The 18,780-nt window shown below is 33.6% G+C and overlaps 2 protein-coding genes across 2 annotated transcripts; both read left to right on the top strand.

The window, feature by feature from the left end:
* Positions 1-118: 118 nt before the first annotated feature.
* On the top strand, positions 119-8,531 carry LOC140050487 (uncharacterized). Its single transcript, XM_072095704.1, has 17 exons — positions 119-178; positions 591-695; positions 1,172-2,433; positions 2,570-2,800; positions 3,003-3,139; positions 3,310-3,620; positions 3,771-3,862; positions 3,957-4,078; positions 4,167-4,303; positions 4,607-4,780; positions 5,146-5,242; positions 5,450-5,530; positions 5,644-5,763; positions 5,957-6,502; positions 6,841-7,869; positions 8,207-8,267; positions 8,472-8,531. Exons 1-15 carry the CDS (start codon positions 162-164, stop codon positions 6,925-6,927), a joined length of 3,519 nt encoding a protein of 1,172 aa, XP_071951805.1. The 5' UTR covers positions 119-161; the 3' UTR covers positions 6,928-7,869; positions 8,207-8,267; positions 8,472-8,531.
* A 4,732-nt stretch (positions 8,532-13,263) lies between these two features.
* Positions 13,264-15,730, top strand: LOC140050488 (coiled-coil domain-containing protein 138-like). Its single transcript, XM_072095705.1, has 3 exons — positions 13,264-13,502; positions 13,821-13,959; positions 14,962-15,730. Exons 1-3 carry the CDS (start codon positions 13,397-13,399, stop codon positions 15,131-15,133), a joined length of 417 nt encoding a protein of 138 aa, XP_071951806.1. The 5' UTR covers positions 13,264-13,396; the 3' UTR covers positions 15,134-15,730.
* The last annotated feature ends 3,050 nt before the right edge of the window (positions 15,731-18,780 follow it).

The raw sequence follows: 18,780 nt of genomic DNA, 5'->3' as shown, positions 1-18,780 counted from the left end.
CAAGTCCTGTTCTTGAATACTTTTGGGCACTAAAAGCGTTCCATATATAAATCAATAGGTACATGTTGGTGGCGCTCTTTGAAAACAAACAAACCATTTTGTTTATGTTTTTTTGTGTAAGAGGCCTAGCCAGCCTACTAGCCTAGTCCTCCTCTCTCAAAATGAGTCGAAAGATTAAGTATGAATATTTATTTATTATTTTTCAGTTTATTACGTGTATCATGAATTTCCGCATTTGATATTATGGTAGTAAGCATATCCTACTTGCTAAGAAAGAGCCAATCCTAGTTGTAATGTTAGGCCTAGCCAGGTTTCTTTTATTTATTTTAGCCGCCACCACCGGCGGCTCATTATGGGGAAGAGGAGCCACCAGGCCAGGTAACACAGTCGGATGACTTAACTTTGTCTGTTTTTTAATTAATAGTAGGTCGGGTTGTCAATTATTAAATTATGTGAGCATGAATTCAAAGCTTAAAATAATAATTATTTTGTATCTCCATTCATTGTCATTTTTTCAGTAATTTACCTCTTTTGGATTATTAATAATAAACATTTTTTTATTTATTTTCTTTGATTATATTGATAAACAGTTACAGTGATTTAGAAAGAGAAAATGTAAAGTTAGCACAAGACATAGATGAAATTGAACAGATTCTTGCAGTTCATAAGAAAGGAAGGACAATTGAAGATAACAAGTGAGTGATCAAATTACATTTACAACAACTTGGACTAGGAGTCAGTGATTGTGCTTGTCTGTCATTTACAACAACTTGGACTAGGAGTCAGTGATTGTGCTTGTCTGTCACATGCGATTGTTAATAATGTAACTTGGACTAGGAGTCCGTGATTGTGCTTGTCTGTCACATGCGATTGTTAATAATGTAACTTCCAGTGATATTTACAACAACTTGGACTAGGAGTCAGTGATTGTGCTTGTCAGTGTCACATGCGATTGTTAATAATGTAACTACCAGTGATATTGTTGTTGTCTGTGTTCTATTGTCAGTTATACTCAATGCTAAAAAATTGAACCACCAAGGAGAGAGACCATTTTTTAGAGTCCCTGGCACCCTATCGACTGTCCCTAATCGCTAATTCGATCGATAGATAAATATATAGGTATAGTATGTTTTTACAAAATTAATAAAATAACTATTTTATAATTTTCTAGGAACTCTACAAGAACATCTATATGGAAAACTGGGGGAGAAGGACAACTGTCCGGTTTCAAAGCTAAAAAGTCAGTTACACATAAAGTTGACAAACCAAAATTAAAACAGAAAAAGACACAAGAAAATGACATCCAACAAAATCTCAATAGACAATTAAATGATGAAGGTAATATAAGGGGAGCCAAAAAACCATCGTTATATGTGCAAGCATCTAAGCACCATATTGAAAATGATCAAGAGGTGTTTATGACAAAACCTCACGGCAGTAACACATCACGTTGTCCTGAAACTAGAAGAGAATGGAAAAGAATGCAGCCTAGAAAAGTTTCATTCGATCTTGATGATGAAGATTCTGAAGGAGATTCACAGAATAAAGCGCGTTCTACCAGATCAGACCTGTTCGATCCTACAGATGTGATAAAGAAGAAAGATCCCAGTAATTCATTAGAAAACATTCAACAGAAAGGTTCTGATTTGGGAGCAGCTGAAAACAAAATAGCGGCGTTAAAGGTCAAAGTTCTGGCTAAAGCAAGCTCTAAAGTGAAACTGGAAATTGAAAAGAAGAAAACTGATGGTAAAAATAAGTTAAAAGAAAGTATTAAAATTAGTAAGATAAACTCTGCAGCAAAGTCTTCAAACATGGCTGCATCAAATGAATTGAAAGAAATACCTTCAGATACTCAAGTTACTCAAAGTAAGAATGATATTTCAGCATCTCAGAACACCAAATGGGTTGATGAAATAAAAGTCTCTGGACAACCACTACAGAGGGATCCGATTAGCACATCCAGTCCACAGGTTTTAGCCTGGTTAGAAAACATTCATCTAGATAAAGAAAGTTACTCTAAACTGTTTGATTTTATAGAAGACAAAAATATTAAAGCAAATAAACTTTCCACCATGACAAAAGCAGATTTGACTGATCTAGGGTTCAACGACACTCAAATTCTATCCCTGATTTTTCATAAAGATAATTTAGAAGAGAAACAGGACAATGACGTACTATTTACAAAAACAGATAATTGTGACAAAATAAAGGACGCCAAAGATTCAAGGAATTCTACGACCACTTCTACATCAAAAAAAGTTAGGCCACAGTCCGCTAAAAATACATTGAAGAAACAATTGTCAACCAATAAGAAAGCAAGACCATCAAGTGCAACAGAAAGAACAAGTCAACAACAAAAGTCTAAAAATGTTCAATCTTCTGAAAGATGTGGATCACTACTAAAGGATTCTGCTGTAATAGCCAGTAAAACAGGTACATTTTTCACCCACTAATTACTTTAATTACTCTGCTTAAATTACATCATTACTACAGTATAATAATATAATTATCTGTTATTACTATATTATTTTATGCCTATTCAAAATTGTATTTGTTTTATTAATTCCAGGAGTTTCTAAAGCTTCACACAAGTTGAAAAGCAAGCAGGATCAAGAAGAACAAATGAAAAGAAAAAAGGAGAAGGAAGCAGTCCAGAGGAAGACCGAAAGAGACAAAATGGCGGCTCTCCATCAAAAGAGATTAGATGAAAAGGTGAACAAAGTGTCTGAGAAGGAGGTCTATGAAGATATTGTTGGTGCACCTGAAAGTCAGAACATTTACTTTTCCTTAGTGGCACAAGGTAAGTTGGCTGAATTAAGTCTGTAAAGTAAAACCTTCATTTTACATTTTGGTTTGACAAATTATAGATTTTGCAGAGGATTACACAGTATGATTTAAGTAAATCACACCTCATTCAGATGAAATAAAATGTTTGTTTTTCCATTAAAAACTTTTGATTTCTGTATTTGCCCATAATTTTATTCATGCTATATGTTTTATAGGCATTTCTCCACCTGAAAGCTCTAAAAACCAAGAATCAAGTTCCGTAGACAAGATTACTCCCTCTATTGGCAGCTGTGAACCAAATGACAGTGCTAAACAATTAAGAGAGAACCAGCTGAAGAAAATTGAACTTCAGGTATAGATTTTGCCTGACGCTGACAATCCCAATATTTCAAAAGGCACAATCGTATTGCAGCAGACAAGCACAATGTCACAGAAAATCACAATATCCCAGAAAAGAGCACGATGTCCCATACAAGCAAAAATGTCTTTTGTACAATGTTTTCTGCTTGTTTATTTTTTTAGGTGATCAGTTTACAAGATAATCTAAAGGTTGGTGATAGCTCTGTGGAGGAAAATATACTTAGGCTTCAAAAACAACTGTCAGACTTGCAAAGAGAATTGCATACACAACCTGGTAAAGAGTCTAGCAGGTCAGAAACTGCTAAGGAGTCTAGCAGGTCAGTGCCTGCTAAGGAGTCTAGCAGGTCAGCAGTCAAAGGTTCCTCACCAGGGAAGGAAAAGAAAACAAAAAAGCCTTCAGACACACTGCATAGCAGAACGGAACTAATGAGAGAGGTTCGACGACAGAAAGAACAACACAGGAAAGAGATTAGGTAAACTTCATTATTATTATTATTATATGGGAATATACCTTCTTACAAACTTTTTATGTAAATTATAAATATAAGCACTTTTTATTAGTCATTTATTTGTATTGTGATTATTTTATTGTCTTCGTCCTTTGAAAAATTAATTTCCTGTAGAGTGTTGGAGTCGGAACTAAGTCGTTTAAAACATCGTGATCCTGTGAAGACTTGTGAATTATCTCAAGAAGATATTACATTTAGTGAAGAAGGTTAGAATCTGAATATTCAATTCATAAATTAGTTTCGTATTTTTCTTGTTCTTGAGTTATGGTTATGCACATCTATATTTTGTTTTTTTTACAGATATTATTGGAGAAGGTGCATTTTCTCAAGTTTTTCATGGAATGTTCAATGGGTCAGAGGTCGCAATAAAACGACTGAAGCATTCTCTTTCATCCAGTGATAAAAACTATTTTGCTGAAGAGGTACATTAATAATTGTGATGAAAAAAAGACTTTTTTTTCACAGTTCCTAGCAGTGTGTGTAAACTCCAGTGTTTGTTTTCTAATGTAGGTCAATCTTTTACATGGACTGCGTCACCCCCGGATTGTTTTGTTGATAGGAGTGTGTACCACAGGCAAGCTACCTCTAATGGTTTTAGAATACATGTCAGCTGGCAGTCTTTATCAGTATCTTCATAACAGAAACATGTAAGTGAGCTAATGTACTGAAACATGTCAATAAGCTAATAGACTCTAGGGGGATGTAATTTGACCAACTTACTGTAAGTAGCAGAGGCTCTAACAGATAATAAGAATTCTGCCAATAAAGGGAAAGGGGATGTAATTTGACCCCCTGAAGTGTACATAGCAGAGGCTCTAACAGAGATTAGAATTCTGCCAATAAAGGGAAACAATTTATCAGGCTCCAGGTGTTGAGGAAGAAAACCTATTAAACTTACTATATTTATTTTGTATTATTCTTTCTCTCTATGTGTCTTTGTAATATTCTAGGCCAAGATTGGATCATGTGTCGTTTTACCGTATTAGCAAGGACATAGCGCTTGGAATGACCTACTTGCACCACCATAAGCCACCCGTACTTCACCTTGATTTGAAGTCTTTAAACATTCTTCTCAACGGTTATGGACGTGCAAAGATTGCAGATTTTGGCTTTTCAAAACTCAAGTTAGTGTTACTGTTACTTGTGTTGATGTGTATATACTCATGTGTGCTGCTAATCGTGTTTGTCTATGCTTAAAATGTTTCTGTTCTGCAACTCAAAGTGTGTCAAGTAAAAGTTGTGCACCATTTTTTTTATTTAAACTATTTGTTACTGATGATGTCACATATGTTCTGTTAATATGCTAATTATATTTGTTTGTTATTTGCTAATTATGCAAACTATGTTACGCTCGGTGAATTAATAAAACAGTTGAATTAAAAGAACCGTGTTGACGAGTCACACTTGTAATAGATGAAATAATTTTTTTAATACAGCAACATTGACACAAGCTATTTAAAAAAAAAATTTTTTGTTTAAATTTATTTAGGCATGAAGCAGAAGAGGTGAGTAGTGGATTGCGTGGCACTCCAGCATGGATGGCTCCTGAACTTCTTGATCCAAATTTAGGTGCTCTATCCATCAAGGTGTGTTGAATTATTTATACGTACTGTTCTAAACTATTATATTCCTTACATAAAGCTATGATATTTAGTGTATTCAAAATAATTGACTTGTTTAAATATTTTATGAATGTTACTTAAATGTTTCTGGCAACTCTTAGAACTTACAGTGCAGATACTATAAAAAATCAGTAAAGCTGAAACTAAAAACCATTTCACTTTTTTGCCTAGGCTGATGTGTATAGCTTTGGTGTGATCTTATGGGAAATGCTTACAAGAGAAACACCATATAAGGGAGTCAGTACTTTTCAGGTAACATTTTAACATTATAGTAATAATGAACAAAGTGCATATAAGAATGTAATATTTTAAATATTACTCCTGTATAAGAAATAATTGTGTTAATACCTTATGCTAAATTGCAGATATTAGAAGGTATACGTACCAGCAAAAGGCCAGAAATACCAGACTATTGTCCAGGCGCTTTAAGGGGCCTCATTACAAGATGCTGGAAACAGAAGGCTAGTCAAAGACCCTCATTCAAGGTAGAGTACATCTACTGCCGTGCATGTCGCATTACAAATTTGAAATGAAAATGTTAGGCTATGCAGGCCTCCCAAGTCTCTGGGCTATGGGTTCATTATACTAAGATGTTATGAGTACATTCAACACAAATGAATGTCATTGCAATCTTAAACATATCTAATAAATATCATTTGTTTGTATTTTGGTTCTCAGGAAATCTTGATTTCGTTAGAGGGACTACAATTACCTCTGGAGTGGCGTTCCCTATTGTCAAAAGCTGGTATACCCCATGAAGTAATGGAAGAGCCCGAATCTGCCAGATCTATCATTACCCTAATCAACCAATCAGTTGACATCTCTGTGCATGACCTAAATGAATTTTCATTAAGGTCACATGATGAATTTATATATCAATCATTGGCTGATCAGAATGATGTCATGCATACAGAACAAGCCATTACAGATGAACCAGACATAAAACCTACTGCCCCCATCCCTCCACCGATATTGAACTTGGCTAAATTTATTGAAAAACAAACAAAAACGAGTAAAGCAAGACCCGTCCAATCACCAAGAGTAGTATCAAAAAGTGCAATAAGCTCAAAAGATGACCAACCTCCCGGTATCCCTGCCAAAGATCTTATTGATCAGAAACTGATGTTGAAGTCAACAATAAGAGGGCCACATCCTAGTCAGCTGGCAAACCTGAATAACATCACAGAGCAGAAGTTCAAATCCATAGCTGAAGTTTTAAGACAGGTAACATAAAATGATAGCTATACAGAAATCAAATCAAAATTAATACAAAAATTGATGAATGGGCAAATACATAATATCCCCAAAAACCTGACAATGTAGTTAATTAATTTGCCACAATTTATTTGAAAATAATCCTGAGGAGGATCGAAATGTCGAGAAACTTAGCAGTTCTATTTAGAACTATATATTAGTGTACCATAAACCTTATATCAACATTATTTGAACATTTCATCATGAATGTTTTATTAAACATTTCCTTGTTCAGTTAAGATGTTTTACTATTATATTTGTTGTTTGCATACAAAATGAGTAATTGACAATTATTATTTTTCTTACAGTCCGTGAACAATAGGAGATTTGCAATGAAAATCCAAAGTGTAGAGCAGTCAACTCTAGATAGCAACTGGTCACTCACAAGTAACTGAAGTAATATACTGTGAAATTTCAAGAAAAGCTAGACAATTTGATTTAAAGTATTTCTTGGTACATCACCTGATTACATTCAAACATGAATAAGATAAATTCAGGTGTATTGTAGTTTCTGCAAAATAAATTAATTTAAAGTTGATTGATTTTAGATGATAATAAGAGTCATCACAAATACAACTACTAAATAACAGGGAGGAATATCACACAATTATTTAAGTATTTTTTTAGAGTTTTATGATACAAACCAGTTTTAAAATCAAAAGTTTTGTTAAAGTACAATGACAATGGAGGTTGAAGTAGTTTTAAATTATATCAAAAATTTTTTTTTTTAATGAAGATCTTAAAAATTCATTTGAGTATTTTTAACATTATAATAAAAACGTACATCAATGCTATTTAATACCATGTTAACAAAAAAAAAGATTTTATGGGTGGGGGAGTGGATGGAACTATGTTTTATTGTGTGTGCAATAATGTATTTTTTATTAATGTTACCTTGACACATTCCATGTGAAAGTACTAAATGCTGACAACATTCTGATATAAATAATTATAGTAGTGCCATTTTTAATGTGTGCCTAGTTGATTGTGCATGTAAGTTAATATAATATTAAAATGTAGGACTAGGTATGCTTGGTTTATGTTATCATAATAATAATATAATAAATGTAATTTATTGAATACAATTGATGTCATTCTGTCAAATTCATTTTATTTTCTTGAACGTTCTAAAATAAATGTGTCCTTTTTTGGGTAGTAATTTTATGATTGTCTGGCAACTACTGTTTTTCCCACAGCGCCCCCTACACAAAAAAAAAACAATCACCGCGAAATTACAATTTTTATGTTTCTATTTTTCTAGTCATTTTATTGAATATATGATGAAATCATCGAGTAATGAAGATGATCCAATGGTTCGATCTATATGGGGAAAAGTGGTAATATTTTTTTTATAGGCCTAATGGCAAAACATATTAACTTGTCGCTATATTACTTATTAGGCCTTGTTTGAAGGCAGGCTAGCTAGTTTGCTGCATGCGAATATTGTTTTTCGCTACCCTGCCTTGATAAGCTTGTATTCATAATGTGGACGTTTGGACCCAATTATGTGGACGTGAGAGACCTCACGTTACTGTAACCTAAATCGTACTAGGCATCTACTACAAAACAGTACACCTAGGCCTAGTGTAGGACCCAGCTAAATACAGTGCTTGCTTAGCTTTTACATTTTAATCTGTGATTTATAATAATTAATAATGTTTCTTTATTTTTTAGGATAATGGATTGCAGTCGTACACTGAAGATTTTACATATCCAACAACAATAGCTGAAGAAGGTTCTAATAATCTATGCATTTAAATACTAAACTAGCTACATTTATGTAGGCCTATAAGTAGGCCTATTATGTCCATAAAAAACCTTATCTTAATGCACTAATGAATATTAGGCAGGCTAATTAATTGTACTTTTATAAAATTACTATATTATAATAAATGAATGTAAATTTCCAATTTAAATTTTCATTTTTTGTTTAATCAAGTTACTCTGCCCTCTATGAAGTCCCCATCTATGGATTATATCAGCACAGAATGGACTCCTGGTCAACTGTCCAGCCCAGAGCGACGCCATTACAACCGCGCTCTGAAAGAAATGTACAAAATAGTAAAGATCAGTAGTGAACGTCTTGAAGTGGCCAATGAATCGTTGAGGATGTTGACCCCAGATGGGAAATCTAGCTACAGAAGTTATGGTTAGTATGTTACATTTTCTAAACTCATTTTTAAGCAAAAAACAGCAAAAAAAATTTGATGTGCCCATATATGGACATGATAATGTCATATCAATACCATATCTGGGCATATCACTTCCATACAGTATTTAGGCACATCACACATATTTTGTCAAACTAGACTCTTTTAGATAATTATATTAAATAAATATTTGTTTAATTATAAGTAATGCTAGAGTAGAATATTGCAATATATTTCAAGAACTGATCTAAATTTGGACTTGTTTTTATCCTTTTCTTTAGATACTACTGCCACCAAAAATGAGAATTACTCGCAGAGTCCAAGCATTTTAAAAGAGTCTGATGTTTCCACTAGTTCTTTGTACAAGAAGTCTGCCAGGCCAAGACAGAAGGGTCGACGAAAAGATGTAGAGGAGGAACGTCATAACATGCATGATGTGTATGCTGAGTTGAATCTTATAAGAAACCGTTTAAAGGTAACATTCATTCATCAGTGGAAGATTAATTCCATTTATTAACATTTGGACATGAAAATGGATATATATACTGGGCCAAATCCAGAGTTTTGTCTGACAATAAGAAAAAAAAAGAATTAGGTCTTCTTTAACAAACCAGAGTAGAATAAGTACTTGAGGTCTGCAACTGCATGTTCTAAAGTTTAGGGAAGTCCAGACCCCATAAACTGGACACCCCTGAATTCATAAAGCTCTGTCTACATTATCAAACTAGTTTGAAAAAGTGTAATATGCCCCAATATGGTGGTGATATTCCCAAATATGGTAGTGATATGACATCATCATGTCCATATATGGGAAAATCACATTTTTTTGTCACATAAAGTTTGATAGTGTTGACAGAGCTTTAGATTAGACTTCTGTATATTCTGTTTTATTATTTTTTGCTATGTATTATTATTTTTATTTAGGAAGAAAACGAAATCCTGAAAGAAAGAGAATATGAGGTGTTAGTGCGAGAGCAAGAGGTTTATGAAAGAGAACGGCTTCTGGAGGAGCAAGAAGACATGAGCCAATCACTACATGATGAAAGTAGGAGGAATATACAACGAGAAATCTCTGGTAAATGGAGACAACTACAAGAGGTCAGTGCAGGTCATTATTGACAACATCATCTTTTTATGCTATTTGCTATTAGTTTTATTCAGTGAGAGTATATCCAGTCAATTCCCAAACTCTGATGGACCAAATTTGTGTTTTTAAAAAAAACAAATTCTGGTTTAAATTTGGAAAAATACAGTAAAATCGGAAAATTGTGATTTGGTGATAGATCCTGGTTTTCCCAACCTGTACAACACTGTTTCTATTCTCATTCTTTTGTTAAATTGTTTAATTTCTTGATTAGGATCACAAGTCACAGTTACTAGAAATGGAAAATTCTTTGAAAGAAAAAAATAAGGAAATAAAGAGAATGAAGGCATCCTTTGAAACCTTAAAGCAAGGCAATGATTCTCTCAGAAAACAGGTGAGTACATTGGGGCTCCTAGTTTGATAGTTTCTATATGATAAAATAAGACTAAGGGTCCCAAATGATCAGCAATTTCTGGATAAATCACCCTCATTAAATATGGTTCAAATAAATTAATTAATAAATGATAAAAATAATATATTACCTCAACTGTTGAATGAACTGATAATGCTTGTTTACTGTGTAACTAGTGGTAACTAGTGTATTTATAAATTAAATGTATTCTTGTGTTGTCCAAAGCTCACCAATGCTCAAGAAATGAACAGCAAATTTGAAACGCAAGCCAATAATTTGCAACGACGATTACAGAATATATTAAGAAAAAAAGATTATGATGAACGAGTAAGTGATGTGGAGAAGATAACTGTGAAGGAACAACTGGAAGCTGAGAAAAATGCAATTAAACAAGAAAAAGAGGCAGGCAAGATTTTACAAAGACAGCAAAAGGTGTGTAACTTGTTTTTAATCATCAATATTATTAATTTATTATTACCATCATGGTTATAGTTATTTTTTATTTTTATTTATTTATACTGGGTGACCTTCAGTAAAAGACTGGTCTCCCAGTGGATGTGATGTACTGGTACACCGGGGTAACCCCCTACTCGTGCACATGAGCTACTGTAAATCACCGGGGTAACCCCCTACTCGTGCACATGAGCTACTGTAAATCACCGGGGTAACCCCCTACTCGTGCACATGAGCTACTGTAAATCACCGGGGTAACCCCCTACTCGTGCACATGAGCTACTGTAGATCACCGGGGTAACCCCCTACTCGTGCACATGAGCTACTGTAGATGTTAAAACACACCGGGGTAACCCCCTACTCGTGCACATGAGCTACTGTAAATCACCGGGGTAACCCCCTACTCGTGCACATGAGCTACTGTAGATCACCGGGGTAACCCCCTACTCGTGCACATGAGCTACTGTAGATCACCGGGGTAACCCCCTACTCGTGCACATGAGCTACTGTAGATCACCGGGGTAACCCCCTACTCGTGCACATGAGCTACTGTAGATCACCGGGGTAACCCCCTACTCGTGCACATGAGCTACTGTAGATGTTAAAACACACCGGGGTAACCCCCTACTCGTGCACATGAGCTACTGTAAATCACCGGGGTAACCCCCTACTCGTGCACATGAGCTACTGTAGATCACCGGGGTAACCCCCTACTCGTGCACATGAGCTACTGTAAATCACCGGGGTAACCCCCTACTCGTGCACATGAGCTACTGTAGATCACCGGGGTAACCCCCTACTCGTGCACATGAGCTACTGTAGATGTTAAAACACACCGGGGTAACCCCCTACTCGTGCACATAAGCTACTGTAGATCACCGGGGTAACCCCCTACTCGTGCACATGAGCTACTGTAAATCACCGGGGTAACCCCCTACTCGTGCACATGAGCTACTGTAAATCACCGGGGTAACCCCCTACTCGTGCACATGAGCTACTGTAGATCACCGGGGTAACCCCCTACTCGTGCACATGAGCTACTGTAAATCACCGGGGTAACCCCCTACTCGTGCACATGAGCTACTGTAGATGTGAAAACATTAATTCAATAATTTATCATAATCTAATAATAATATAGTACTGATATGGTGCCCTTCTAAAATATTATTTTATCATTACAGCCTTTGGTGTTTGATATTTTAGGCCAGTTGTTGGACTGGTTGTGTGAAGTACATTTGCGATTCACTACACAAGTCGCTGAAAGACCACAAACAGTCGCACTTACCAGAGAAAAGTGTTCAAAAGTAATCATTTTTCTTTTACCTGTTGTTCATAAATTTAAATTAAAGTTCTATTAATTCATTCATTCATCTTTTTGTTTTGGAATACCATGATGACATAATATATCCATTCCAAAAAGAAGCTTAATCTAAAGACTCGTTGTACAGATAACAAAATTGTAAAAAAAAGAAAAGAAAAATATATAGTGCATATAATATAGTAATTAATGTTTTTGAATTTTGTTTGGTTGTAGATTTTGCCACAGTTGGTAGAAATGATTGGTCAGCTGCCTCCAGCATGTGTCAGGATACATCTACCTTGTTTACAGTTTGTCTACTGGTCCCTTATTCAAATAGAATCACAAGAATCTACACAGGTCGGTCACTTCTTTTATACATTTGTAAAGTGGTTATAATGCATCCTTTCTCTTCATGGAACAAATCACTAAATTTTACTGTGTGGGAGCTAGACTAGTGTTTCTACTACGCTTTTCTAACAATGGTGCAGACTATGTTTTTTCCGAATATGTGCACAAGCGACGTACCTGGTGTCATTTGCAATAACACAGATACATGACAATAGATAATCTACCATAGAGACAACTCTTCATTTTGACAAATTATTTCATCCTTATCCATTTCACATTTTTATTTTATTATTTTTTGTTACATAATTTAGCGAGGAGCAGGTATGACTTCAACGTATCGTAGGCTTGGTGAAGAGTTGTTTAAACCAAGTGTTGTTAGAAGTATTGATGCTAAAGCTACAAGGCTTGGTGTTGCTGACATACTAAAATCAGATGCTTTAGTTGGACGGATAGGCGTGGCAGAAAGATCTAAATCTGGCTGTTTCTTCAAAAGTCCTTCCATTCATTCAAGATTTCTGTCATGTTTGATCATACTAAGAACACTTACACAAGGTACTAAAACAAACAATATACAGTACTGTACAGCAACAGTCTTTCTTCTCTTGTCTTTTTTATTGTATTTATATGTTTCATTTGGACAACTTGTCTGAAATAAGTTGAATTGTTCAAGTTAAAACTCAAAAATCAATCAATCAAGCAATCAGATCAACAATTATTTCTTCCACATAATGATTAATTCCTTATTAATACTTACAATCAATAGTAGGAGACGTGGACAAATAAATGAGTGCAGTTTGGTGTCAGCTACTTAAGATTTAGGTTTGCTTATTTAGGATGATTAAACTAATGTTATGGTGTTAAGCTTGTACTTATGTTGTCTTAATTATCTGTATTTTCTTTTTTAGGATGAGTAAACTAATGTTATGGTGTTAAGCTTGTACTTATGTTGTCTTAATTATCTGTATTTCCTTTTTTAGGATGAGTAAACTAATGTTCTGGTGTTAAGCTTGTACTGAGGTTGTTTTAATTATCTTTATATTTTTAAGTTGACCACCTTGCACAGGTGTTTGATGTTCTCCGCAGTGACCTTAAAGAGGACAGATGCAAAGAGCTCTTCATGCAATACCAAGCTACTGATCTTTTTGTCACATTCATGAAACCGTCCAATAAGATGATATGTAACATGGCTGTTGATATCTACTTGCAAATGGCTACAGAATCTGGTATGTCACCATCCATTCCAATAAATAAATTGGATGTGTCAAAAAAAAATGTTAACTTTATAGGTTGTAACCTACGTTACCTATCTTCTTTTTGCGATAGACAAACTTTTGGAAAAAAGTAAGGCAATTTTAACCAATTTTAACAACGCTTTATAAGGAATTTGTGTTGCCTCATATCTGTAGGTGTAACTGTAAAAAGAAATTCATTTGTGCCTTATAGCCTATAAGCTATTAAATAAATACAATTTTATAAATTGTACCTTTTTTTTTTTATGAAAATATTTGACAAAATCTGTAATACTCGCTTTATTTCTATAGTGGTATTAGGCCCTTTTCTTGAAAGTTGTGGTACTGAATCCTGGTTTCGTGGTTGTCTTTCAATGTTGAAGACTCCAGGCCTGGACCACAAACTGTTGGAGAAACTTAGCATCATACTGCAAAAGATGTCAAAGATCAGGTAAGTTTCAACTTAAAATCTTAACAATTAGATCTAATATTCATTTATATTAAAGTATTTAATACTTGTAAATTTTCTGTTTCTGTTTCTTCATTTACAAAAAAAAAATCATAGGCAGTTATCATGCCTTTTAATGATTCCATATCTGTATTTATTATTTATACATTACTTCGTTAACTATTTTACATATTAAAAGATAACATTTTCCTAAGAGTAAAATAAATAGCTATTTTATAAAAATAACAGATTTGTAATGACACATCGGGGTAAGGTCGTAGATATCCTAAGGCTTCTACTGTTTCAACTTTTGAGTTCATTAAAACAATTTTATTTCAGTAAATATTTTACATAAGATAAATTTTAAAAGTGTTGATTTATGAGACTGCCTTCAGGAGATAAACATTTATTTATAATTTCTAGTTGAATAAAATGTATAGTTGAAGAATAACAATCTTGAGCTTAAAAGGAAATTCACTTCAACCAAAGTTCCTGTTTATTTTAAATCATGATTTCTTTTTTTTAATTGATTGACTTGTCTTAATTTTTGTGATATAAAACCAACCAAGCTTCCTGTTTATTTATCATGATAAATGCACTGTATCACGATTTCTTTTCTGATTTGACTGATTGACTTTTCATGCTTTTTGTCATGGACCTATAAATGGTGATATAAAACCAACCTATTACCTCTTCAAATTTGCTGAGATATCACAGCAAAAAATCTCCAGCACCTTGTAAGCTCACATTTCATTTCATTTATTTCGTCAATTAAAAACATGATAATACAATAAATATAACAAACCCATGACAGTGACAGGATTAAACAAAGGCAAACTTAATTGCTGTACAAATAGTATATTTGTATAAATATAGAGAACCTTCTGATGGTATACATTTTCTTTCTTTAATGTAATCAACTTTGAAAGCACTGTTTAATGTGTTTGATGGCCTTGACGTAATCACACAGAGAAGTACAATTGTTTGTGTCTTTTATTTTTGAAGATCGAACAAGAGATTTTTTGAGGTGCTTGGCTTTTCAACCATCATTCAAGACCTGATTCACAGCTGTAGTCAGCATGATGATGCCTTTTTGGCGCTCAATTTTCGTTCTATTCTTTTCAACTTGAATGTAAATAAAGTTCCAGCTTCACAACTGAAAAATATGCTAAGTTGAGTAGCTATGACTGATTATTGAGTACTCTGTTGAAGGTCCGCAATTCCTGATTCAATCATAATTGTTCGCTATGTTTATTATCCCTTTGTTTACCAGGAAAGAGTGAAATTCTGGTTTAACACAAACAATTATCATAATTTAGTAGACTCTGTTAAAAATGTAAATAGCATTTATAAAGTAAAAACAAATGTGTCTTTATACAGGGTAATTTAGATCAGTCTAATTATCAATTTAAACGATGGACTGCATATAAAAATTGTGCACAGATTTCATTAAAAAGGTAGCCGAATTTATGACTAGGCAAAAAAAAAATGGAAAGAACTGTCGTCAATTAGTTAGCAACTAATTATCAGATTGAAAGATCAACACATGTGTAGTTTTTAAAAGACTGTTGATGGTCCAACAGTGTGAGATTGAGGCGATTTGAATCAATAGCCATTATGACGTAACGTAAATGCGTACGTGCAACGCAAGTAATTTGACCAATCATAAGCGAAAGTTCGGATAGTTCGTTGCTTTTGATTTGTCTTTGTACGTAAAATAACGTATTAACATACATTTGTACCAAACGACATTTTTGATAGATATTTCATCCATGGAGGTATAAAAATAGATATTGTATAGTTTGTTATTCAAATAAAATATACTAGTATTTATTTCATCCATAAGCTGAGTTTTATTTCGTTAACATACTTTAATCATTAAAGTGTAATCAACGGAAAACTATAATTTAAATTTAATTCATTAATTTGTATTATTACGGTCTAATTACGCAATAACTAATTGTCTATACAAACTAACTGTATGTATTTGAATGTTCAATTTCAATAAACAGATGAACACTGATTGCTAGTTAAACATTAAACACAATTAGAAACAGAAATTGCAATCATTAAACAAGTTTGTAGTCACGTTCAAGTTCGATTACCTATCATATTTTCGAGATATCCGCGAAAGGTGTATGTGTGGGAATTTGAGATAGGGAGGATGGTGAATATCAGACGATCCTTGTAGCAGCCAGGCCTTCGAAATCTTATTTCCTTCGGTTCTTAAACGTCGATTCTTGTTAAAATTGTTTAGGCTAACAGCTGCTCTCTGACCAGTGCTCTGGCTAAACCCAATTAAGCCGTGTAATTGATTCATTTCTATTTCTAACACAGTTTTTCTTTTCATGACAGTTGTAATATCTTCTGTTAGCGTTTGTCCTAAGTGCCAACTTTGAAATATGAGATATTTTTTAGAAGTAAAATTGAAATATTAGAATCACTATCAGTATTTTTCCCATTTGAAAATGTAGACGAATTTATACTTTAAAGATTTAATAACATAACAGTAATATTTATATATCTGTCTGTTGTGTCTTGTGAAAAACAAGCAGTTACCCAAATCAAGTTTGTTTACTCAATGCCTTCTTGCATTTAAGCATTGTACATTTTATATAGGCCTAACTGCGCAAAAATTAAATCTATATATATATATATATATGTATAATAACATTCCTGACGCAAAATGCTTTAATTACTGAAACTATCGTACTGGTGTAGTGCCCTCTATCAACACCCTTCCTCAATATACACATTATGTTATAAACATAGGCCTAAACTGTCACTCAATGTCCCCCTTCCTTCTTGTCTCCGCCCTCAACGTCAAAACACCACCAATGACGTAATATAGTTTCCCTATCTTGACATCATGTTGACTCTATCATTATGTGTAAAATGTTTTTCAAATATTGTAAATTAAGATGTACATCATCATTTGTAGATTACTAAGAAGTTTTTGCTAATTTGGAGATTTCCCGCCAGATTTACTTTGACGTTTTTTGTCCGTCCGCCCGCAATCTAAAGCAAATCACGCACCGTATAGACTTGTTACCATAAGATGAACTCTCTGAATAAGTCTTATTAGGCAATAGTTTGATAATTATAATTAGTACTAACTTACCTATAGGTGGAGAGCTTAAATACATTGAGAACTTTATGTTTTTCTTATCATTACTTAACTGTGTAGGCTACGAATAAAAACATACCGTACCCTAATATATAATGATATCTATACAGTGCTGTATCTATAATTAAGACGAATTTTGTTAAGAAATAAAATGGTAGCTAACAATTTTTTTTTCAGAAGGACAATTTACGGTATCTTTAACTGTGTACATATGAAAAAATACCCATCCCTTAGTGTATAATGATATATCTATATTTTAGGTTCGTACCTAATTTTTTTTAAAGAACTTTGTTTAGAGAAATAAAAATGTAGAAAACAAAATTATTTTTAAAAAAGGAATATAAAACAGGTGGGTTAAAGATAACATTTGACGTCATATAAATTATTTATAGGCCGGTTTATACGAAGATGAATTCAGGATTTATGTAGATTGAAGATAGGAAATGCAATCACGTAAAAACATTAAAGGAAGGTGTGTTGAAAGATGGCTGTATTGCAGATATTTATAGCATTTTATTTTATTATTTCATTGTCAGTTATTGAGTCAGTAACTGTCACCTTGTTGAGTAGGCTTGATTCTTTTGGACTCCGCATTCAACAATTCCATTGAAGGCTAACAAATTACAAATATCGTTTGAATTAATTAATTTAAACTATTAATTAATTCGAATTTATGTGTGTTGGTTTGGTTGAACTTTTAAACTATTCGTTTGAAGCACGTGTATGAGATCTCGCAATGATATGAAAGTGTATATTTGGTATTGGTATAAATGTATTATATTATGAGGTAACTGATTATGGTTAGAAGAATACCGTATGAGGTAACTGATTATGGTTAGAAGAATACCGTATGAGGTAACTGATTATGGTTAGAAGAATACCGTATGAGGTAACTGATTATGGTTAGAAGAATACCGTATGAGGTAACTGATTATGGTTAGAAGAATACCGTATGAGGTAACTGATTATGGTTAGAAGAATTACCGTATGAGGTAACTGATTATGGTTAGAAGAATACCGTATGAGGTAACTGATTATGGTTAGAAGAATACCGTACTGCAACATTATGCAAACTATGCTAGTACACCATAGAACTGTTGTCCTAAAGATTTGTCTACACTATCAAACTTTATTTGACAAAAACATGTGATCTGCCCTTTATGTACATGATGGTGTCATATCACTTCCATATTTGGGCATATCACTATCATATTTGGGCACATCACACTTTTTTTTGTCAAACTAGTTTGATAGTGTAGACAGAGCTTAAAAGCAATTTATGTATGTGGATGTTTTATTATCAATTCTCAAGTCCTTTTAGTAATTCTAGAATTCACAGATTACATTTTCTTTACATTTTGTACTAAGTTAAGCACATACTTTGTATAACCTTAAGTAAACCAGTAATCGTTAAATTAAGACATCAGCAATATCTGTCAGATTGGTCTCCATGGTGATCAGGAACCGCTCGAGGGCTTTTGGACCTTCAACGTGATGCATGGTCTTCCTCGTTAATTTCCTTAAATCTCATTTTAGACCTCAAATTTAAAATAAAATTAATTTACCGAATAAAAAATCCTTCCGAGCGAATTTGTTAAATATTGTAATCAAAAGTTGTAATTGTCACTGGTCATTTCCTTATTTGTCATTGTCACTTAAGAGTTGCCTGTGTCATGTCATCTGTGAATGTCACATGT

The sequence above is a fragment of the Antedon mediterranea genome, chromosome 5, assembly GCF_964355755.1.
Source record: "Antedon mediterranea chromosome 5, ecAntMedi1.1, whole genome shotgun sequence".
In the NCBI taxonomy this organism is placed as follows: domain Eukaryota; kingdom Metazoa; phylum Echinodermata; class Crinoidea; order Comatulida; family Antedonidae; genus Antedon; species Antedon mediterranea.
This window is presented reverse-complemented; position numbering and strand designations above follow the sequence as displayed.

What these genes read in the sequence shown, in the direction of transcription:
- LOC140050487 (XM_072095704.1), top strand. An exon ending in AGGACAATTGAAGATAACAA is followed by an intron (nt 696 to 1,171) that starts GTGAGTGATCAA and finishes ATAATTTTCTAG; the next exon opens with GAACTCTACAAGAACATCTA. An exon ending in TAGCTGAAGTTTTAAGACAG is followed by an intron (nt 6,503 to 6,840) that starts GTAACATAAAAT and finishes TTTTTCTTACAG; the next exon opens with TCCGTGAACAATAGGAGATT.
- LOC140050488 (XM_072095705.1), top strand. Translation starts at nt 13,397, where the DNA reads ATGCAATACCAAGCTACTGATCTTTTTGTCACATTCATGAAACCGTCC. An exon ending in GCAAATGGCTACAGAATCTG is followed by an intron (nt 13,503 to 13,820) that starts GTATGTCACCAT and finishes TTATTTCTATAG; the next exon opens with TGGTATTAGGCCCTTTTCTT. An exon ending in CAAAAGATGTCAAAGATCAG is followed by an intron (nt 13,960 to 14,961) that starts GTAAGTTTCAAC and finishes TTATTTTTGAAG; the next exon opens with ATCGAACAAGAGATTTTTTG.